The sequence below is a fragment of the Perognathus longimembris genome, chromosome 11, assembly GCF_023159225.1.
Source record: "Perognathus longimembris pacificus isolate PPM17 chromosome 11, ASM2315922v1, whole genome shotgun sequence".
NCBI classification, from domain to species: domain Eukaryota; kingdom Metazoa; phylum Chordata; class Mammalia; order Rodentia; family Heteromyidae; genus Perognathus; species Perognathus longimembris.
Window position 1 is genome coordinate 59215506 of NC_063171.1, and position 23401 is coordinate 59238906.

Sequence of the window (23401 nt, forward strand, 5' to 3'; positions counted from 1 at the left end):
ACCAGCACAAAAATAAAGAAAAAAAAAAAAAAAGTAAGAGGAGAGTGGTTCTCCAGGCCGCCCCTTTTCCATCTCTCCCGAAGCTCTGGTTTCCACATTTCTGAATCGTGGGCTCCGCTTACCTCAGCGGGGCCGCACAAAGCTTGTTCTCTAATGGATGCAGACCGGCAACGTGGGCAGTGAGGCCCCAGGAAAGCAGGTCAGGCTGAGAGAAGGCTGGGGTTTGCTTAGTGCTGGTACCAATCGGTGACTGTGGCAGTGCCCAGCTCCGAGAGAGAGAGAGAGAGAGAGAGAGAGAGAGGAGACACAGAGGACAGCACGGGCTCACGTGGACATGGGCTTTTATTCTCAGTGCATGACAGTATTGGTTTCTGCTCATCAGCAAAAAGCTTTATTTGGTTCGAAAAAAAAAAAAAAGGTATCCCTTTGAAAACTCCTCTTCTTCTGTCTCAGTGGAACAGCACATTAGAATTTCAGATTTGCCCTAAGAACCATATAAATACATGCAAAAACATTGTACACAGAGCTTAAATAATATCAAAATGCAAATACAGGTTGGGCGCCCTGTTAAGCTGAGCTGCGAATGACGGCCACACACACAAGGATACGCACTACTCTGTTATCACCATTTGCCATGCGGACCACAGGAGTCAATCTTCTGAGGCTGGGTTTTTTTTTTTGGCTTCTTATTTTTTTGTACAAAAATACCAGTGCTTATTATATTAGTTACCGAAGAGAAGAAGAAACTCAAGATTCCTATCTGCGTGCTAATCTGAAAAGAACAACGTAGATCGATTTGTTGGCACATATATATGGCATAGACAAATCCACATATGGCATATATACATATGGGCAGAATAGCAAGGGCCAGTTCAGTGGCGGGGAGCTCATCTCCCTCTGCCTCTCTGAATCCAGAGGAAAGGAGATGGGCAAGCCTAACTGCTGAGTTGGGAAGGCAAAAATTCTGGCACTGAATTAAGTGGAAGAGGTCTGGTCTATTCTGAGGAAGAGGCTGGAATGGCTTAAGAATCAGAGCAGGTATTTATAATGCCCACCGTCACCGGTGCAGTGGGGTGCTACCGAGACAAGAAAGGTGAACAAGCATGCGCGCGCACTGCGATGGTACCATGGGTGGCTTGGATCATAAGGCAAGGGAAGCAGGAAAGAGGGCGGTGCGTTAAGAGGGTTTGTGTCCCTCTGGGTTCTTGGCAGTAAAGGAAATCACTTGGATTTATCTGTACAAATCCCCCCCCCCCCCCCGCCAAAGTTGGAAGAGAAGAGGAAACCCAAACCTTGAAAAACCCATAGTGCCCAAAGGGGTCTCTGGATGGTCTTGCTCTTAACACCGCTGGGGTTGGGGAATCACCTAAGGGCAAGACCTTGTCCTGAGATGATCACCCAGGACTGGAGACTGGAACCAGACATTGTCCCCTCCCCCCCACCCCCCTAACTCTGTTGTCCATCTAATGTAATTGCACAAAACCTTCCTAGGGGAGGGAAGGAATCACAGACCAGATTCTTGCACAAAAACTCATGAATGGAAAAGTCTAAGAGGAACAGGAAGTGCAAGAACCATAAAAAACAAATGCAAATCCAAGATCAGAGTATCCTTGAAGATCCAGAAAGAATGTCTTTAGTACCCGTCTTCCTGCTAGTTGTTTAAGAAACATAAATCTAAACACAATGCCCCCGATACTAACCACTGTTTACTAAAAAGTCTGGGAATCTATCTCCAGGGGGTTGAGACAACACATCCAGTTCCTGACTGCTGTCAACTTTCTTGGTCCATGTTCCCTTCCTACCAGTCCTTCACTCCCTGTTTTTTTCTAGGTTCATCAAGCAAGGGACCTAGGATATCTCCCCCATCTCTCCCACTGGACCCTGCAAATCCAAAGCACCATTTTGGGGAAAAGCATTATTTAACTTATGCTGTATTCACTCACCACTAGTTGGATCACTGATACTGAATAGAAAACAACATCAACACCCAACTATATATTAAAAAAACAACATATGCATAGAAACACAAATTGACTCAACCTCATAGCAACAAAATTTATATTAAAAAAAAGTCTAGAACCTAACAAAATGTTTCCCCCTAAGTATAAAGATGGCTGTTTGGGAGAAAAGAAGTGTGGTGTCTTGGCTTTTAAACCAATGACAAATATACTAACAAAAGTCACCTATCCTGTCCAACGTTCCCTACCACAAGGCTACGTGGTATGCAATGACAGTATTTTATTCTAAATCCTTTAAACAAAATACATATGGCTGACTCAAAAGTATCAGTTTCTGAGCTAAAGTAAACTATATGTTTTTGCATAATATTTCTATATTTTTTTCTCTTACGATAGAAACTAGGACACACACACACATGCACGCACACATACACACAAAACCGTTGACTGGAGAAAAGTAGACCCAAGCTGTGAGGAGTAGCCCGGCGGGCTCTGCGAGGGTGTTCTGGGAGCAGAAATGGTAAAAACCGCCTTGGAAGCTTGCTATTGGCTTGCTTTTTTTTTTTTTTTTTCTTTAAATGATCTGAGGTAATAAGACTTGACAGAATCCAATCTTCCAATGTACTTAATAAACACACGTGTGAACGCGGAATGCCCGGGTGAGCTGCTTTTCCCCTCGCCATGAGTATTTAAGACAGAGAGCAGATCGCTGAAGCAGGTGACCGTGACAAAGCCCACCTCACAGTGGGCTTCCTGTTTCTTACCAATGGGTGTAGGGGTGATGGAGAAGGGGCAGGAGAAAGGGCTGGAGTAGACAGGCCCAGGTCACCTTCCTCTCCCAAAGGGGAAGCTGGTAGTTCTTAAGGAGCCTCAGGCGCTGCCCTTGCTCTGGGCTGCGGGGATGGGCTGTGCCTCACTGAGCTCATGGGAGATGGGGGACCTGGGGACAGGAGAGCGCCATTCAGCATCAGTGCGATGAAGGAACAAACCAAACCCAAAGGGGTGCTCCTGTGAAGGTGGACGGGGCTCGACCCTGTCCTGGAGTCAGGAACGCTTGCAAGGTCTCCTAGCCAAGTCCTCAGCTCCCGAGAGGCAGGGGTGGGGGTGAGGGGGAGGCACGGGGTTTCCCTGGGCAACTGTCAGAGTGGGGGATAAGAGCTCGTGGAGGATGGGGTGGGGGGGTAGGGAGTGGGGTCTTTGCCTGAGGTCAGCACGAGGTCACCCAGGCCTCTCCCTTTGTATTTTCCAAAGCAGAGTATCTTTGGGAGGCTGGAAGCGTCCTCATGAAGATGTCCTGGGACACACAGTGAAGGGGAGAACTAGGAGAAGTGGGAGGAATGTCGGAGCTGGTACCCAAGCACCTAAGCTCGGGGTTTCTGGGACCTGTGGGGCGGTCTGCTCAGGTCCTGCTGGAATGGCTCTCTGGTTTTACCCAAGGTTTCTCAATTCCTTGCTCTCCTGGGCATCAGGTTCTGTGAAGAAGAAGAGCTATGGAAGATGGCTTTGAAAGCAGTAGGGGGCCCCACGGGAGTCCCGCCTCGATGGCCTGCCTGCTTCTGGCCCCAAACTCCCAAGTGCAGCAAGGAAGCAGCTTTGCTTCCAACTCACTGCAGAGGGGGAGGAATGGCAGGCCTACGGGAATAAAACCCACGGATCACACATTTGCAAGCCCCACGGTCAAGGCTGGTCTCTCTGGCACCGGACGTGACGGCAGTTTCAAATTAGAAGCCAACCTGGTAACAAGAGGGAACCCTTGCTGTCCTATTGGGAATCGTGCCTTATGGCAGAGAGAACGATTTACCTCTGGAACCAGTCCAAGGGGTCAGAGGAGCCAGGAGGGATGGCCGTGGACTCACCCATCCACGTCCTGTCCATTCTCTTAATTATCACAACTTAAAACGAAAAGAAGTAAAAGGAAGAAACCAACAATGAAAGAACAGAGTGAAGGGAGGGAAGGGTTGCACCAGACCAACAGAACTTGGAAAAGAGGCTGAGTGGAAGGGTAGAAAGAGCTAGACGTTTTCACGTGTAAGTTTTCAACATGGGAACAAAATTCCTTCACTACAATCACTCCACTGGCTGATTTTATACATTCCATCTGTGCCTGGACACACTTCATCTGTGTAGATCTGTCACCTTCAATATAGCTTGTAAATGACAGAGACTTTTAGGATTGATCCCAGATGTCAGGAGCTGGTGATGTAGGTAGAAACACCATGAAGAGCTTGGTTGGAGAGGGGCCACGAGGACTGATGTTATTTCTTTAAAAGTGACAAGTGATCCACCCAAAAGAGGTGGATTCTACCATTACCTGCTGGGGGTTTGACTGGGTCCTGCTACAAACCCCAACTCAGAGTGCAATTGAAATCCTTGTCGGTGTGTGCGCTTGCTTCTTGGTGGTCAGGTGAGGGGTTTTCACACACTCGGGAGCAGCTGACATGACAGTGACAAGTCCCATTGTCTCCTCCATCGATGGGATGGATGAGAAGGAACTAGAGACCAAGCAGGGATGGGAGTCAGACAATGAGAAGTTCAGACGGAAGTCTCCAGGCTTTGGAGAGGGCTGTCCAAACGGGAGGCCACGATGTGTACTTGGCTGCAGTCCACGGCATTGTTGTTTTTGTTGGCGTTTGGAGAGGCCTCGCCGTCCAGCAGGAGCACCCTGGTCCCAGACTTCGAACCCTTCTCAAGATCTTCCTCTTGGATATCCAGGAATGGTGTTCGTGGCGCCTCATCCTCCGCGGCGAATTCGGGGGTGCTCATGAAGTTGTGGATGGACTCTTGGTTCTTAGGTTTAATGGCTTCGTGGAAGGAATTATGGAATACTTTGACCACTCTGATCTGTAGCCGGAGAAGGAAAAGGGTGATAAGAAAACAAGGTGAGAATTAGCCAGCAGAACAAAGAAGGAGTGGTGTGAGGAGAGAAATAAAACCCAAGTGTAAAACACAATTGCTCCACAACCCCAACCAAACATGTCAGAAGCAATCACGGGGCACTGACAAGTTGCACAGCTCAAATCTCAAGCACAAGGGCGGGGTGAGTGACGAGGGAACACAATGAGAATGTTTCAATGGTTGCATTCACAAACAAGTAGAAAACCCAGGGCAAAGTTAGCATCCTCCCCCCCCCCCCCCCCCGCCCCGCCAAAGCACTCTTAAAACAAAACGGAAACCAGTGGGATTCATTAGTTCTTTTGGATAAGAGGGCAGGATGCATTGGAACTTGGTGCAAATTAATAGCCAAACGTAAAAGAGGATTCACACGGTGGATTTCTATGTCGAGGCCAAACATTCTGTGCATGTGGAGTAGAAAGATGACACACTGAAAGTTCTGTTAACTGCTTAAAACTCTCCAAGAGCCAAGAGCTCCCTGTCTTCACAGAATCCACAACGGGTGACACACGACCAAAGATAACTGTGCAGCCAGGCAGACGGACCGATCTTCATGCAGGAAATTAAAAACCAACCAACCAACAACTGTCCAATGTAATAATCTGCCTCTTCAGTCACAAGTCATGCATGTATTTATAATCCCCAACCTCCACGTCCTCTCCCCTCAAAGGAAGCAGAATTCCGCTCCATGTCCTCTGCTAGGAGGGGTGCACCCAACAAATAAAGGCGTGGCAAAAGGTGGCTGCCCTGCCCATGCGGGAGACCAGTTCTCAGCTCCAGGGGGAGCCCGGGGCTCTGATGCACTGCCGTGGCGTGGCAGCTGCCTTTTCCAGCTGTTTGCGTGCTGTGAACAGGAGCACGGCTTTATGTGGAGGAGGGAAAGTAAGGAACCAGGAGAAAAACCTAGCGTGGGAGGCAGGCTATGAACGAGTGCTCTCTCCGGTGGGATAGGGGGAAAGGGTGAAGGAAGGGAAGAAGCTACAGTAACACTGGGCAAAGGGAAAAACGCTTTGTTCTGTGTCAAAGTCCTTGATCTATTTCTATTAGCACTGAACCCTATCAGTGTGGATCAGAGCCGCCTTCCCCCCTCTGTGGCTCCCACGGACCCATCCCGCCACCTGTGCTCCAGAGCTCGGGTGCGCTCATCTCAGGAGGTCCCCGGTTCTGGTGATGGACATCCTATCTCACAGAGAGGCGAGGTGGGCGGAGGGAGTCTGAGGGCAAGGCCGTCTCCCTTGAGACACAGGTGCTGGCCACGGGAGGGGTTCAAGGCCTACCCGCCCCTATATACGTGATTATTCAGTCTGCATTTTTAGATATTACAGTTTCTAATGACCCCCCTTCCCCCCACAAGGACCGTGGGCACCTGTGCACCTGCACTTCACCGGCTTCCTTTTCCCTCGGTGATTTTTAAATTTCCCGCTTCTATTTTTTTTTTAAAGCAATTGAATACTCGACTGAAATAATTATATATGAAATCCATTATAACAACAGATTTTTGAACATTAGGGTTGGAGTGAGGGTCTGGAACGCTGCTTGCTGGCTTTTCCCTTTTCCCTGTTGCGGTGACTAATTACACTGTTATGAGATAAAGGTGAACTGAGGGACAGGTAGCTTCAAAAAAAAAATAGGGAAAACTTCTTGAGGGAGGGCAAAGAACAACCTCTCAGCTAGACTACAGAGAGAGGAGCCAGCCACCTGTAAGGGAGGCCCAAGTGAAGAGGAGTCAGTGGGTTAGGGATGGAGAGGAGGGAGAGGGGTGGAGGGCATGGGGGGGGCTGCACTAGAATGTTCCTCAGCACCAACATGGGCTCAGAGAACACACACTGATGACAATCACATCAGGTATTGCCAATAACCCTTCCTGCAGCCTGGGGTCTGCTGTGAGCAGTGGGCGGGCTCAGGGCAGGGCTACGGAAGCCGTGTGGGGAAAGCCACAATTGCCATCCGCTCAGCCAACGAGCCCTTCTCTCCTGCAACAGCGCTTTGCAAAGCCTCTGGGCCATGAGCAGGGGGCCTGACAAAAGGGCAGCTTCTCCTGAGTGCAGGCTCTCTGCCTCCTGATATACCAGGAAAGGAGCTCAGTGAGTGGTCCAATGAAGAGTCCACTTTCCCCAGCTGGGATTCAGTCGTGTTGGGCTTCCCTTTTGAGAAGCCAGGGGAAGAGAAGAAGGATTAGGGTTCCCTCCAGAGGAAAATCTCAAGCAACTATCTAACAAAGGCTGGACACATGACTGAATCCATCTGGAGCTCTGGAATAGGAAAGAAGGGTTTAAAAACTCATGACTACGATTCCTATGATTGCCAGGTAAGAAGCCACCACTAGACGAAGAGCCGGCGTTGGCTTGCCTCTCTCCCCATCCGCTGGCCTATGAAGACTCAGGGCATACCCTCTTTTAGCGCCTCTGAAAGAGCTACTGACCTCTGTTGCTTGCGTAGTTGCCTTTTACCATCTAATCACTGGGACGTGGGACTCTAAACCTTCCCACTGGAGAGGGAGGACACACCAAAGACAGAAGCCAAGTAGAAGGGGATGGCAGAACTAGGAGAAAAAGGAATTTAGCGAGGAATCTGGAAGGCCTACCATGAGGGGGTCCTGGCTATCTTGGCTGACTTTGGGCCTAAAGACAGAATGTCTTCATGAATGCCAAGCCCATACACTAACCACAAGAATGTCTGTCACTAGCTAGAAAGAAAAGAAACAAATCTAAATCTGGTCATTCTGCCCAGTCCATAATCATGTGCACTATAAGCAGTGTACCTGCTCCTTCCTTCCTCTGTCCCAGGGCTGGAGGTGGGTGCACAGGAGGGGACAGGTTAACCACTGAGTATCTGAGCCTCACAACCTATTCAATACAGTGGAACTCCTTCCTCATCAGATACCTTAGTGGCTGCCTCTGTGTCTCCCATTTGAGAAAGGTAAAACGGCCAGGAATAGCAAGGTATCAGCAAGAGTCCAACGGCCTACCAACGAATGCCAGCTCTTCAATTGAGAGTTGGGTATACCCACTGAAAGGCTGGCAGGGAAGGGGCTCTAAAACTTGACATGTGAAATAGGATATAAAGGGCTGGTTAGGCTGGACGTTGGTGGCTCTCGCCTGTAATCCTAGCTACTCGGGAGCCTGAGATGTGAGGATGGTGGTTTGAAGTCAGCCAGGGCGGGAGAGCCTATGAGACTCTTATCTTCAAGTAAAAACCACCAGGAAGCTGCAAGGAGAGCTGTGGCTCAAGTGGTAGAGTGCTAGCCTTGGGCACAAAAGCTCAGGGACTTGAACCCAGGCCAGGTCCTGAGTTTTGGCCCCAAGATTGGTGCGCGCACGCACGCACGCAGTTAAAAAAGGCTGGTTGGTGAAATAAGCTACAGCTGAGGAGGACCAAAAATGAGCTGCTCTTAGACGCCTTAAAAGTTTTTTTTTCTTTTGAGATGGGGTCTTGTACAGCCCAGGGTCATCTCAAATTCTTTTTTTTTTTTTTTCCAGTCCTGGGCCTTGGACTCAGGGCCTGAGCACTGTCCCTGGCTTCTTTTTCCTCAAGGCTAGCACTCTGTCACTTGAGCCACAGCGCCACTTCTGGCCTTTTCTACATATGAGGAATCGAACCCAGGGCTTCCTGTGTACGAGGCCAGCACTCTTGCTACTAGGCCACATTCCCAGCCCTCACCTCAAATTCTTGATCCTCCTGCTTCAGCCTCCCAAGTCCTGGGATTACAGACATACTCTACCATGCACAGCCTTAAAAATTTTAATAAACTAAAAAAGAGAAGGTGATTTTGAACTTTTTCATGTAGTTCTTACACCCATATGTGAATTAATTCTTTTTTGGGGGTGGAGGGGCGAGACCAAGACTTGAACTTGGTATCTGACACGTTCGCTTACTGGATGGCACTCTACCACCAGAGCCACGCCTCCAACCCCTCATTAATTCTTCAAACACGATTTGAAGTCCCTGAGAGTAGTGTAACATGCATGCTCATCTCTCTACCTTTGAGCTCCAACTTTTATTGCCAGCAGTGCTGGCTAGAAGGATTGTTATTACTGAGCAAATTCAACATTGGCTCAATTAGGCTAAGTCCCCTGGCCAAGGCCACATGGGCAGAGAAGTCCCTGCTACCTTTCTTCAGGAGTTCCCAAACCTGGCCCAGGTAGAGCTTTAGGATTTCTATTTGGCCTAACCTTACCAATAAGCTTAGGAGGTAGAGTTTAGATTCAGAGGAGCAGGAGGAGGGGAGGAAAAAAAAAAGCAACAAGACAAAAACAACAAAGCCAAAGCCAAAAAACCCCAAAAAGATAAAGAATGAAAAGAAAAAAAAAAGCAACAAAAACTCAAAGGGAAGAAACAAGCAATGCAGAGGAACATTCAGAAAACAGGATTATTGAATTTACCACGGTTAAGGTTTAGTAGCTTTCCAACATGGGAAAAAAAAATAATCAAGAGCCTATGGCCTGGTTTTTAGAAGTTGAATTAGTGCCTTTTCTTCCCTTAAGTCAAAAGATTGAAGAGAAAAAAAAAAAGAAAAAAGAAAAGGTAACTACAGTCGTTTACAAAGTGGATGCCACGTGCTCTCTTGTGGTCATTCTAGGAAATCATGCAGCACAACAGACTATCACTCACTGCCCATAGGAGATGAGACAGCAGCAGAGGTGGTGGGGGAAGGTTTGACGGGTCCAGCTGCTGCATAGGCCGAGCTAGGACCCATGGTCTGTCGCTTTATGACGCCCTTAAAAGTGGCTCCCGTCTGGAATGTGTTAATTACTTCGATCTGCAAAGAACCAGAGGGTGAGACAGCTTTGCTCCGCAGTTAAGACAGGAGAGGGGAAGGCAGAGGAAGGCAGGACTGGAGGGCTGGGAGAGGGGGTGGAAAGCCACAGAGATTCCCTCATCCACAACTGGAACATGAATTGGGTATCACGCTTCCTTTAAAGAACCATTCACCGTGGACTCCAAAGGGCCAGCCACAGTCTTGTTTTCTCTCTCGGCATGTCCGAGGGTGGACATCTGAGGTGCGCAGGTATTCAAGGGTCTTGAGAATTTTAAATCCTATCTTCCAAGTAGCAGCGTATCTACTGCTTTGACCCATACCCTTCAAAATAAAGCATGTCCTGGGTGCTGGTGGCTCATGCCTGTAATCCTAGTGACTCAGGGGGCTGAGCTATGAGGGTTAGGGTTCAGAGCTAGAGCTTGTGAGACACTTATCTCTAGTGAACTACCAAAAAGCTGTTGCTCAAATGGTAGAGCACTGGCCTTGAGCTTTTTTTTTGCTCTGAGTTTAAGCCTCAGTGCCAGCACCAAAAGAAAAATGGTAAAGAGGCATGTAATTTGAGATTCCGAAGGGCAAGGTTCACGGGGTTGGATTTCAGCTCAATCAACTACATGCTCTTTCAGGTTTTCTAGGAGTATAATATGTGCGGCCCGTGTACAGTGTCCCTGGTGGAAGGGCAGGGGACACAAGGCGCTTGGCTCACCCTCTGCGAGGGGTCTCTCCTGAGGTAGCCTTCCTCTGGCTAGCGTGGAGTGCAGGGACGCAGAGCCCACTAGAGAGAAGGCAGCAGCCCCGTGCCCCGCGCTGGTGGGTGGGAGAACCTGACACCTGACACATCTGCTGCCAGAAGAGGAGGCGGGCGGGCGGGTGGGCGGGCAGGGCCCGGGGATGGCGGTGCAGAGCGGCTAGCCCAACATTCTTACCAGAGACAGGCAATGCATCCCCATCTATTTCCAACAACGGCTGTGATCTGGGCCTCCACTAAATCCCTGACCCCTAAGCAACGAGGAACACATCAAAAGAGATCCCGGGGTCCAGGGCCCTCATTTGCACAGCCTCCTCAGCTCCTGGGGTGAGGCGCCCTGTGGAATGGGGTTTGGCCCAGTGACATCGTTAACAGGTTGTTCAAGGCTGTTTGAATTTGGGCGGTCTCAGGCTTCAGTGGTGGGGGAAGGACGGTTGCCTGAAGCCATGCAGGCAATGAGAGCAGATAGGAGAGCCGAGGGGCTGGGCAGTGGGGGAGAAGCCGACCCATAAACCTCTGTTCCCGGAGGAGAGCGCACTGGCATAGGAGGAGGCACTACAATGGAACGAGGGGAACCTGACTAGGAAAAAAAAAAAAAAAAGAAGAAGAGGACGCAGATGATCCTGAGGGGAAGAAAAGCAAAAAGGTTATTTGGGAAAGAGCAGACCCAAGGGAAAGCACTGGGGCTTTAGAGGCGGAAGTTGAAGCCCCAGCTTCTCCAGGCGCCCGATGGACGCAGAGGCCTGGAGGGAGTGTGGGAGGGGGAACTCTCCACACCACGAGGCAGGGTGTGCAGGCCCCCTAGGAGGAGGAACTCAGGACAGGGGAAGGAGCACCAGGGGAGATGAGTTCCTACTAGCTGAGTGGTTTGGCACACTCACTGCACCTGTCTTCCTAGGGAAATTAAAAAAAAGACAAAACAAAACAAAACAATTTGCAAGACCAGTTTTGGGGAATGGAACGTTTTAGGGATCACCAGCCAATTAGAAGAGAAATAAGCCTGGGCTCTTGGAGCAAACCTTTGAGATGTTAGAATGGACAGTTATTTTATTTTATTTTTTGCCAGTCCTAGGGCTTGGACTCAGGGCCTGAGCACTGTCCCTGGCTTCTTTTTTTTTTTGCTCAAGGCTAGCACTCCGCCACCTGAGCCACAGCGCCACTTCTGGCCATTTTCTATATATGTGGTTCTGGGAATCGAACCTAGAGCTTCATGTATACGAGGCAAGCACTCTTGCCACTAGGCCATATTCCCAGCCCGTGAATGGACAGTTTCTTAAGATGGGGAGCCTGGGACTACAACAGTAAAAACAAGGGGTGGGAGCAGGGGAAGAGAAGTAGCAATGCCTAAGCCAACGCATCCACCCAGAAGGGAGGCACAACGGATGCAAGGAAAGGGGGAAAGTTACCGCAGGGCCACAGGGAGGGGACTTAAGAGCGCCTTCTACCCCAGTTCAGAAAGCACAAGGAGGTTTGAAAGGGTCTGGAGAAATAACTTCTTCTATTTCAGGAAGCAAGTCTGAACGATGTCAAGGATACTCAGGCATCAAGAGGCTGCCATTGTTTTTTTATACACTTTAACGATCAGATTCCCCATCACTGCAGTAAGCTGCAAGAGGGCACATTTCTGTTACAGAGCCCTCCAGAGAGTACCTGTTACCATGACAGCAGCACAGGCGGTCACACAAGTGATTACTAGGGCCACCGGCAGAGGGATGCTGTCTACTCTTTCCTTTTTTTCCCCCTTTGGGACAGGGTCTGGTTCCCTAGCCTAGGCTGGCCTCAAATGTATACTTCTCCTGTCTTAGTCTCCCAAGTGCTGGGATGACAGGTACTCTGTTCCTTTAGGGCTAGTGGGAGCTGGCTCAGCCAGCAGTAGCTGGGGTGTGGGCTTCAGAGCCTGCCCACAGCTGAAGGGCCCTACTGACAGTGGCCCACGGGTCAGGTCTGCTGTCTCAAGAGGACCACACACACACTCTTGGCCCTGTTGTCTGAATCTTGGGGTACAGGGCTGCTTTGTAATGGGGAGCCTAAGGAAGGCAAGAGATGTAGGCCACCAAAAACCCTGCTGCCCTTTGCACCCCTCCCAGGATGGGAGGGGTAAAGCCAGGCCAACAGCTTAGTACCTGAGTCTGGATACGGCTCAGGCCCCGGAACCAGAGGATCTGGCCACGGCGCAGCTCCATCTCCGCGAGGTCAATCTCTTCCATGCCCTCTGTGTCCTTGGTCATCTCCTCATTGGAAGTGCCATGCCCGGCCTCCTTCAAGAACTTCAGAGACTTGGTAGGTATGGCAGAGATGATCTGAGCAAAAGGGGAAAGTAGAATTGGGGAAGAAGAGCTGTCAAGCTGGTGTATGTGACATGGGTCAGAGCCTTGAGAGATTCCCTTGCCTGCCACCCTTCCCGCCAGAGAGGAGAGGGAGAAGTGCTGGTGTGTTCAGGAGCCAATCAGCAAGCGCCTCTGTTGCTCAGTTCATAGTTATGGATGTATAGGAGAGACTTGCTTATACCACCTGCCTGGATGGATACTTCTTTTTCCTACCTTAGTTCTTCTTTTCCATTGCACTGTCTTTTTTTGTTTGTTTTTGTTTTGTGCTGGTCCTGGGGGCTTGAACTCAGGGCCTGTGCTGTCCCTAAGCTTTTGTATTCAAGGTTAATGCTCTAGCACTTGAGCCACAGATCAATTTCCAGATTTTTGGTAGCTAATCAGAGATAAGAGACTTATGAACTTTCCTGCTCAGGCTGGCTTTGAACCATGATCCTCAGATCTCAGCTTCCTGAGTAACTAGGATTACACGTGTGAGCTACCAGTTCCAGGCATACTGTCTTTTTTTAAGGGAAACAGGACTATAAAGCGTAGTACAGAGTGGGAAGGGGCAGAGACCAGGAATGGGTTGGGGGAGGAGACAAATGTAGGGAGAAGCTACTGCATGTTAGTTGGCAAGGCCTGTTGGTGGCAAGAATGGACGAGAGGATGGGAAGAGTTTCCCCGGGCTTGGGTAAGGAGGTGGGTGGCACAGGCCACAAAGGAAGGGGTGCCTGGCTATTATCAGAACACACAGAGGGCTAAGCTGCACTTGCAATTCAAAATGTATCACTGGGACCCATCAGTGAGTGAGAGAGTCTCAAACACAAGGTGAAGCAAGAAGAAGGGTAAAGCTGCTTTAAGGAGCCCCTGGGTATCAAACTTTAGCCAGGCAGAACAGGGAGGGCGAAGTGGGCTGGGCACGAAGAATGACTGGGACCAGTTAGGGCAGAGCCTCCAAGCCCCAGGTGGTGGGGCACTAAGAGGTTATCGGCTGAGATACGAGGTTGACAAAGAGAAGCATAGCCCGGGCCGGAGCTGAGTGAGGATGAAGAAGAATGAAACTCTTACCAGACCTGAGAGTCTGAGAACAATATTAATACCCATCAAGTACTTACCTGGTAGCAACAAGTAGTAACTAATTCAGAACAGCCCAGTTTTTCTAAGTCGGGACAATGAGGCACAGAGAGGTTAAGTAACTTGCCCACCGTGATCGAGCTGGTGAGTAGGAGAGCCGGGATCGGACTCAGCCCTTCTCAGCCCACACTCAGAACCATGTGCTATTTATTCTGCTTCTCCTGAGGCCCTGAAACTCTAAACTTATCTCAGGTGAGTGTCACAAATTCAGCCCTGGCAACCCAGCAGAAGAAAGCTGGGGAGCCCTGAGCTATGACTGCCTGGTGACCTGTGGCTATACTGCTGCTTCATTAGAATTAAGACCCTTTGTGGTTTTTAGCAAAAATCTGTTGAAAAATCTGAGTCTGTCTCAGAGACACCAGCAGGTGTGAGCAAAAGAGACCCGAGTCTCTTCACAGACAGACAGGTAGTGATCATCCACTGCAGGGTCTCGCGAGGCGGAACCAACTTGGAAACTTTGGGAGGGAAGGCGGGGAGGAGAAGGTCCAGGCCCAGGGCTTGGTCCACTGCACACAGAGGGCAGAGCTCTGTGGGCGGGGCGAAGGCCCTGGAGGGCGTGCCACACTCACCTGGCCCCACAGAAGCTCTCCAATCCCGATGAACAGACACCACAACCACTGCGTCAGGTTGAGCTTCGTACAACTGAAGGGCTTACCCCCAAATTCCACGATGAAAATCTACCACAGAGAAAAAAAAGCAGCTAGGCCTCCAGCCATGGCCACCAAAGCCACGCCACCTCCTGGCCCCGGGGGTCCTTGTGTTCCCGATTTACTTAGTGAAGCATGGGAAAGAAGCAATCTTGAAGGGGTCAAGGGGAAGCAGAGCTAGTCTTTGTAGACAGATGGGAGTCTTTTTGTTGTTGTTATTGATCCTGGGGTTTGAACTCAGGAACTGGGTGCTGTCCCTGGGTTCTTTTGTTCCAGGCTAACACTCTACTACTCTGAACCACAGCTCTCCTTCTGGTTTTCTAGTGGTTCATTGGAGATAATTCTCACAAGCTTTCCTGCTCAGGTTGAATTTGAACTGTGATCCTTAGCTCTCAGCCTCCTTGGTAGCTAGGATTACAGGCACGAACCACCAGCACCCAGCTGGAACAAGGCTTTATATAGCACGGTGACTAGAAGACACACAGTCATTTTGACCGTGATTGATGTGAAGTCTGGTAGGCAGAGGGAACTGGAGGCTTCCTGAGACTGTGGGTGACAAAGGCCAGAGAAGAAAGATGGAGACTGGAGAAGCTGCCTGGGGAAGGAGGAGGCAAGAATTCTCCTGTGGCGTGGCCTGTTCATACTCCCTTGTATCCACAGAAATCTTTCTGCAGCTCTGACCAGAATAGGAAAGAAGTGGCCTGGTGGTTTCACCTCTAGGTAACTGTGCTCTTGACCCCAGTTCCCACAGAAGGGGCCTAAGCCAAGCTGGGTGGGTGCTTACACAAGCTCCTCCAGAATGCAGGGGGGCAGGGCTATACTACGGGCGCGTGTGCAGGCTGGGAAAGGGACTGAAAAAGGTTACCCTTCTCTTAGGCACTTTATGGGACTTCTGTATGTTCAGAAAGCTCATGAGAGGACTCGAGTCCTTTCACATTCAATCAGAACAAGGCCCCGCACTAGCGTGCTTGATGAAATGGGCTCAGTTCTAAAGCCAGGTCCAAGGAGAAGCCCCTGGGCTCCCATGAGGAACCCCAGTGTTCACCCTTAGCTTCATTCCCCGTTACTCCTGCACTCATTTTCCTGGGTTCTTAGGGAATCCTGGCCCCTAGCTAATAAGGGCTTGCATCTTTCAGACCTCTTTTCCCAACTGTGGATCGAATCTTACCTGGGCAATAAACGTGCCTAAGACGACAGAGCAGAAGATGGCGTTTCGGTGGATGCCCGCGAAGACGTTCTTTTCCCCGTGGATCTTTCGGGAATTGATTTCGTTGAAGAGCTGCATCAGCACGAAGGTGTTGAAAACGATGGTGTAATGCTGGCTGGGGGGCGAGTGGAGAGGCGCCTTCCTCCCACTGTCCACGTCAAACAGCTTCTCACCTAGGAGGAAAGGCAAGTATGGAGGGGCGGTGTGGCCTTAGGCATGAGCTACCAGCGCCTGGCTTCAGGTTCACTTTAGAATGTGTGGAGATAGCCATGCCAATGGCTTATGGATATTATTATTATTTTGTGTCAGAACCAGGGCTTACACTTAGGTCCTGGGCACTTTTTTTTTTGTTGTTGTTCAAGGCTAGCATTCTATTAGTTGAGCTACTAGCTCCACTTCTGGCCTTTTGGTGGTTAATTGGAGTTTCACAGACTTAGGCTGGCTTTGAACCTGGATCCTCAGATCTCAGCTTCCTGAGTAGCTAGGTTTATAGGTGTGAGCCACCGGTGCCTGGCTGATGGGATATTTTTAGTTTTAGCCCTGGCTTCAACTGATCTGGCGTTGTGTCTTGGTTTGCTCCATTCATATTTACTTTCTTGCAAAAGGGTATGGCGGAAGTCTGTGCGGTGGTCATGCAGTGGGCATGCACAGGGAGCTCCTGGCAGTGGGGTGGGGAAGGAGGGGGAGGAGGTGGCCGCCCTGCCTGGTCTCCACCGACCCCATGTCACCTTCTTTCCTCGGGCTATTCTCTGTCCTGGCACCATCTATAGCAAACCCAGCTGCATGGCTGACCTCTGTGGCTCACCAGCAAAGACAAGGACAAAGATGACAATGAGCTGGTAGACCGCGTGCCCCAAGATGTTCTTCATCATAGTGCGAGAGATCAGGGGCTTATTTCGGCCGTAGGGGCGACGCTTCAGCAGGGACTCTGTAGGGGGCTCTGTGGCCAGGGCCAGCGAAGCAAACGTGTCCATAATTAGATTAACCCACAACATCTGCACGGCTTTCAGCGGCGAGTCCTGGTGGGGAGAAGAACCAATCCTTTAAGCCTCCCTGGGAAGCCCCCCTGCCCCCCTCACCAGCCCCGTCCTTCTCTTCGGCTGGCCTGGATCCTGGGATCCCCCTAGATTGAGAATCCGGCCACCTGTTGGCTGAATGATTTGAGAAAATTACTCGAGGTCTTCAAGCCTTGAGTCTCTCACTGGTAAAATGGGGACAATAATATCTACCTTGCAAGCTCTTTTTTTTTGGCCAGTCCTGGGCCTTGGACTCAGGGCCTGAGCACTGTCCCTGGCTTCTTTTTGCTCAAGGCTAGCACTCTGCCACTTGAGCCACAGCGCCACTTCTGGCCGTTTTCTGTATATGTGGTGCTGGGGAATTGAACCCAGGGCTTCATGTATACGAGGCAAGCTCTCTTGCCACTAGGCCATATCCCCAGCCCCCAATATCTACCTTGCAAGCTAGCTTTTTTGTCTTGTGCTGATACGGGGGCTTGAACTCAAGGTCTCGTGCTCGGCTTAGCTTTTTTGCTCAAGGCTGAGGTTTCTGCCACTTGAGCTATACCTCCACTGACAGCTTTTTGCTGGTTACTTTAAGATACAGTTTCTTGGATTTGTTTGCCCAGGCTGGCTTTGAACCACGATCCCCTCCAATCATAGTCTCCTAAGGAAGATTACAGGCGTGAGCCACCACTGCCCAACTGTAAGCTTGCTTTTAAAGACCAGGGATAACAAACACATCAGCGTGGCTGACACCAGCATGTGAAATGAATGCAAATGCATTATTGTCGCTCCGCATAAGCAGGTGGGCACAGTGGAGCTGGTTGAGGTGACTCGCACCCCTGTCCTCATGTGTCAGTAGATAACTGAACATCTCCCCAGAATCCTCAGGCCCTGCTTTCCCCACGCTGCCAGGCGGGCTCCCGCTCCCTTCACCTGGGTGATGCAGGCTCCAGTGAAGGCCACGATGACCGCCACCACGTTGACCGTGAGCTGGAACTGCAGGAACTTGGAGATGCTGTCGTAGACGTTTCGTCCCCACATCACGGCCTTCACGATGCTGGTGAAGTTGTCATCGGTCAGGATGATGTCTGAGGCCTCCTTGGCCACATCTGTGCCTGCGATACCCTGAGGGGAGATGGGGAGGGAAGACCGTGAGGCGCAGACAGAGCAGAGCCCGTACACTTGCTCAGAGCCCAGACTCCCATTTCCTGACCCACAAGAAGCCTCAGGACCGGGCGCAGCCACTAGAGGGCTCACCAGCCACACAGAGGACCACCAAGCTACCGGGGTTCCTACAGAAAAGAGGGCTGGGCCCTGGGGCCATCCATGTCTTGACTCTTGCACACGGGTGGGGAGGCCCGCATCTCTGACCCGCCTTTTCCCCTTGCCCTCTTACTTCCCCTCCCCTGGAAAACTAATCAAAAGGGCAAAGCCGAAATTCCTAAGTTTCTTTGGCTGCTACTAGTATCTGACTCAAGGTCACTTTGTTCTAGAAGTCCAGTAGTGCTCTCAGAATGTTCTATCCTCCTTCAAGATCCTGCCACCGGGGAACCATAAAAGGTTTCTGAATCAACAAAGCAGTGGACACAGTAAGATTTCTAGCCTGGCAGTCCACGCCCTTGCAAGGGAGCCCTGATTCATTTTCCAGCCTGCTCTTACATAACCTTTCTGCTCAACACCTCCTGGCTTATTTAAAATCTCCCCAATCTCCAGCTGGGTGCTGGTGGCTCATGCCTATAATCCTAGCTGAGATCTGAGGATTGAAATTGAAGCCAGCCAGGGCAGGAAAGTTAGTGAGACTCTTATCTCCAATCAACTACCACAAAGCGAAGTGGAGCTATGGCTCAAGTGGTAGAGTGCTAGTCTTGAGCGAAAGAAGCTCAGGGACAGTGCCCAGGCCCTGAGTTCAAGACCCAGGACTGGGGGAAAAAAGAAAGAAAGAAAGAAAGAAAGAAAGGATAAAGACAATCATACTCATTACCTGACTTATGGGATGGTAATCCCTTTGTACAACACCAAAGTAATAACAATAAAATTACATAAAAAAAACAAAAACACACTACGAGCACTCATTCCAGCTCCATTTCCAAATGGCTCCGATGCTCTTGGCCTCTCAAGGGAAAAAGCAGAGTGACGAACGTCCCTCAGGCATGGCCATGTCTGGGCAGACATCACCACCATGCTCAAGTCTCCGTGGGTGAGGTGCTCCAGGATTTCCCTGCCTGCCTCCCTATTCTATCACACATACTGTGGGCCAGAGGAGTGACAAGGAGTTGGAGAAGAGCTGGGAAGGCTGCGGGGCCATCAGGCTACCTGAAGCCTGTCCTGGCTCCTGATGGAGAAGATGTTGTGCACACATGGAGATGTGCTGTGCTGAGCTTACCATGGCAAAACCAACGTCGGCTTTCTTTAGAGCGGGCCCATCGTTCGTGCCATCGCCAGTGACAGCCACCACCTGCCGCTGCTCCCCAACAGTGCTGTCAATGATGCCTGAGAACAACAGATGCACGTTGGAGGGCACTTGGGTAAGGGGCAAGGGCTCTGTTTCCCAGGAGAAGGCGCTTTTCCTCTTCAGTTCACATTCTCTACCCTCCCCCTTCTACTTCTTTCCTTCCCTCTTCCCTTTTCCTACAGTAATTGCCCAGGGCAGCAACTGCTTCCTGGGTAGCACTCTGAACTAAGTAAGTTTAGTCCTTGGCAGAGTACCAGTGGCTCACGCCTGTAATCCTAGCTATTCAGGAGGCTGAGATCTGAGGATCACAGTTCAAAGCCAGCCCAGGCAGGAAAGTCTGTAAGGCTTTTATCTCCAGTTAACCAGCCAAAATCTGGAAGTAGAGCTGTGGCTCAAGTGGTAGAGCTCCAGCCTTGAGTGAAAAAGCTCAGGGATAGTGCCTTGGCCCTGTGTTTAAGCCCCAGTACCCTCACAAACAGTTTTTTTTTTTTTTAAAGTGCTCAGGCAGGGACCTGATAGTGTGTGTGTGTGTGTGTGTGTGTGTGTGTGTGTGTGTGTGTGTGTAGATCAGAGGGTGAGAGTGGCACATGGACATGAAGGTAGATACCTGAAGGTCAACTGTATCACCTCTGCCTACCTACTGGGTAATCTGAATACATTACCTGTCTTTCTGGCTTTCAACTAACTTCCTTATTGAGAAGTGGGCATGGTCTTATCTTCCAGGCTTAGTTCTTAGTACCTTTGGCGAATGTTTTATTCTTAATTATTTTTGTCAGTCCTAGGGATTGAGCTCTGGGCCTGGGGACATTCCCTGAGCTTTTGTGCTCAAGGCTAGCACTCTTACCACTTGAGCCACAGCTCTACTTCTAGCTTTTTTTTTTTTTTTTTAATAGTTTAGTAGAGATAAGAGTCTCATGAACTTTCCTGCCTGGGCTGGCTTTAAATCATAATCCTCAGATCTCAGCCTCCTAAGTAGCTAGGATTACAAGCATGAGCCACTGGTGCCTGGCTGGTGAACACTAAAACCCAACATACTCCCTACCAAGGCTTAGACGTTGGCTAAGCGGAATCTCCCCATTGGCCTGAGAGCTCTCCCAGGGCCTCCTGATGTGGGACAGGAGGGCTGCTTTGGCTCTTACCTGTCCCCACCCCAGCCTGCCCTTAGCTATGGCAGTCACCCACTCAGGAGCCAACCTCACCTTTCACCAGGGTGTGTTTGTCCGTGGGAGAAGAGCGTGCTAGTACCCGAAGCTTAGGCCAGATCTTGTCCAGTTTGTCTTGCTCCACCTGCCAATACCAGACCACACCTGGGTCAGTTAAACTCAGATCAGTTCTTCGGTGAAATCTCACTTGGTCCACACAAGCCAAGCTTGTGGGAGCGCTAGAGCCCCGAACCCAGAGGGAAAGGTATCCTGGCCTCCGTGGGGACAAAACACACAAGGGGCAGTCTCCCAGGGGGCATCCGCTGACTGTGGCCACTTAGAAGCTGCTTATTTTCTTTTTTTCTTTCCAGTTTCCTAGCTGGGTACCAAGTCCTTGTTCTTGGTGCCTTGCCCAAGAGGAGAGCCAGGGCCAGCAGTTGGCTCCAGTGGTTCTGGTGACGTTTCTATGGTCTTGCGTGTGTGTGGTCTACTCGACACTTAACGCCACATCCAGGTACAAACTGGAGCCACCAATTAGCCACAGGGCAGTGACATGGGAGGTGTTGGGCACCAGGGGGAAATCCGTACAAAACCATCCCATGGGCTGGGAATGTGGCCTAGTGGTAGGGTGCTTCCCTAGCATGCATGAAGCTCTGGGTTCTATACCTCAGCACCACATATACAGAAAAAGCCAGAAGGGACACTGTGGCTCAAGCGGTAGAGTGCTAGCCTTGAGCACAAAAAAGCAAGAGGCAGTGCTCAGGCCCTGAGTGCAAGCCCCAGGACTGGCAAAACATCCACAACAATACACAAAAAGACCATCTCATGACTGAAAGGTGGAAAGGCTTGAAAAAAAAATCAGTGGTTCTGTCTCAGACGATAACTTGTGAATGAAGAGAGACAACTCCCCCCTTTCACCATCTGGGCGGCTTTTGTAGCAAGAGATGTTTCACTATGAACAGCTTTCTGTTTAGAAGCCACCCACCTGTCCCAGACGCCCCGCCCCCGGCAGCCCAAGGGCCTGGCTCCTCCCACCCAGGACTTACATCTCCCTTCTCATTGCGGATGAGCCTATTGAATTCTTTGCCTTCTAAGCACAAGAAGTCGTCTCCAGGTGTCAGGATGCCACATTTGGTGGCAATGGCCCGAGCAGTGTTGACATTGTCACCCGTCACCATTCGGACAGTAATGCCAGCTCGTTTGCATTTGGCAATAGCTTCTGGTACCTATGGAGAAAGAAGAGAGGTGGGTGAGGGGGTAGTGATACCTAACCTAAGTAGTCATACCTAACCTGCCACTGTCCAGCTACCAGCTGGGCCGTAGGGCGCGGGCTGCATCTGGTCATTTTTATAGCACTCAGTGCCACCTTATTTCTGTCCAACCTTGTAACAGTCACATCGGAATTGCTCTCACTGTCTTGCCAGTTGAAGGGAAATCTGCTTCAGAAGCCAGGTGTGAACCAGGGTGTCCCCTTAGTCCCGCAAGCTCTTGGCAGGGCAGGACGGCATCTGGGGACCAGGCGATGGCTTTCCTTCTGAGTAGAATCTGACTCTGTCCACTAGCCCAGGTGCCAACACCTTATCAGCTCTTCGCAGTCTCCTCAATTCAGGGTACCCTTGCCGGCCTTGGCCTTGATCGAGGCCAGCCCATCTATCTGTCTGCATGACTCGTGGTATCCACAGCAGCAGTGGGAGGTGAGAGGCACAGAAAGACCTTTCTCTATGCTGGAGCAGCAGGCAGGCAACTTCCCTGGGGTCACAACTCAACTCAGAACTAGCTCCCACTTCTTGGGACCCCCCTAAATGGCTTCTCATTAGGCTTGTGCTTAGGCTCGCAGCCTTTGGGACAAGGTGGTTCATTTTTTTTCTTGCTCTTTCTCCATGACCAAGACTCACCTCTGGGCGCACAGGGTCCTCAATGCCCACCACGGCGATACAGGTCAGCTCCGTGAGGATATCATTCTCGTTCTCCCACAAGGGCTCTCCATCATCGAAATCCCGGTAAGCTATGCAGATGGTCCGGAGTCCCTCGCTGGCCATGGGCTCAATAACACTGTGGACCATGTCATCTCGGTCCTTGCTCCTGAATGGCACCGCTTCTCCTTTCTTATCAAAGATTCTATTACACCTGGAAAAGCCCGCAATCAGAAATCATTGTCTCCCTCTCTTCCTACTGTATCGGCTCACATAATCATAGACATTCTGACAACTCTGCGCTCTCCCTAAGAACTGTCTTTGGTCAAAGTTCTCCTTTACCCATCACCGAGATGGGTCCCTCTTTCTAAGGCGGTGGGGGAAGGGCGCCCCAAGGATTCATGGGGTCTAGGTGGGCAGGGAGCATGAGCACAATGCTAAGACCATTGGCTCTTCTGAACTTCTTAGAAGCAAGAGAAATCTTTTCAGCCAGGTACCTGTGGCTCGTGCCTGTAATATTAGCTACTTAGGAGGCGAAGATCTGAGGATCACAGTTTGAAGACAGCCAGAGCAGAAAAGTCTGTGAGACTCTTAGCTCCAATTAACTACCAAAAGGCTGGAAGTAGAGCCGTGGCTCAAGGGGTAGAGCATTAGAACAACAGAACCTGGGGACAGAGCCCAGGCCCTGAGTTCAAACTCCAGGACTGGCATGTGGTGTGCGCTCACATACACACCCCCCACACCCACACCCACTACCCCCACACACAGCAAAAACAAAAACACATAGGGGATACTAAACAGGAACATGCTGATGAAAAGAGGGTGGTTGCAGCCAAGCTGGGATGTTGAAGTTGGGGTGCTGATTAATAAGCTCTACTGGACCTATACTCAAGTTGGTTCAACTAGCCACTTTGTGTGTGGGGGGGTGGTCTGCTGGTACTGGGACTTGAACTCAGAGCTTCATGCTTTCTTTTTTTCTTTTGCTCACAGATGGCACCCCACCACTTGAGCCAACACTTGCAACTTTGGCTTTTTGCTGGTTGGCTGGAAATAAGAATCCTGAGGATTCTTTGATGGGGCTAAGATTTCTATTCTCTGGATTTCCTTGAGCAAGCTGCACAACTGCCCTGAACCTCTGTTTTCTTATGGTAACACAGGGGCAATTGCTACGTACCACAGAGAGTTGTGAGGATTAAGTAAAAGGAGCTACCTCAAGTCCTTAAAATAAACGCCTGGTCTGAGTCA

At 50.4% G+C, this 23401-nt stretch overlaps 1 protein-coding gene across 1 annotated transcript in view; it reads right to left on the reverse strand.

The window, feature by feature from the left end:
- Window positions 1-324: 324 nt before the first annotated feature.
- The window catches only part of Atp2b4 (ATPase plasma membrane Ca2+ transporting 4), a 47360-nt gene continuing 24283 nt past the window's right edge, over window positions 325-23401 (reverse strand). Inside the window, 10 exon segments of the mRNA XM_048357180.1 lie at window positions 325-4799; window positions 12478-12654; window positions 14364-14471; window positions 15610-15821; window positions 16454-16667; window positions 17583-17774; window positions 19033-19139; window positions 20301-20388; window positions 21290-21469; window positions 22139-22370. Of these exon segments, the coding sequence (XP_048213137.1) occupies window positions 4491-4799; window positions 12478-12654; window positions 14364-14471; window positions 15610-15821; window positions 16454-16667; window positions 17583-17774; window positions 19033-19139; window positions 20301-20388; window positions 21290-21469; window positions 22139-22370 (1819 nt within the window). The 3' untranslated portion in view covers window positions 325-4490.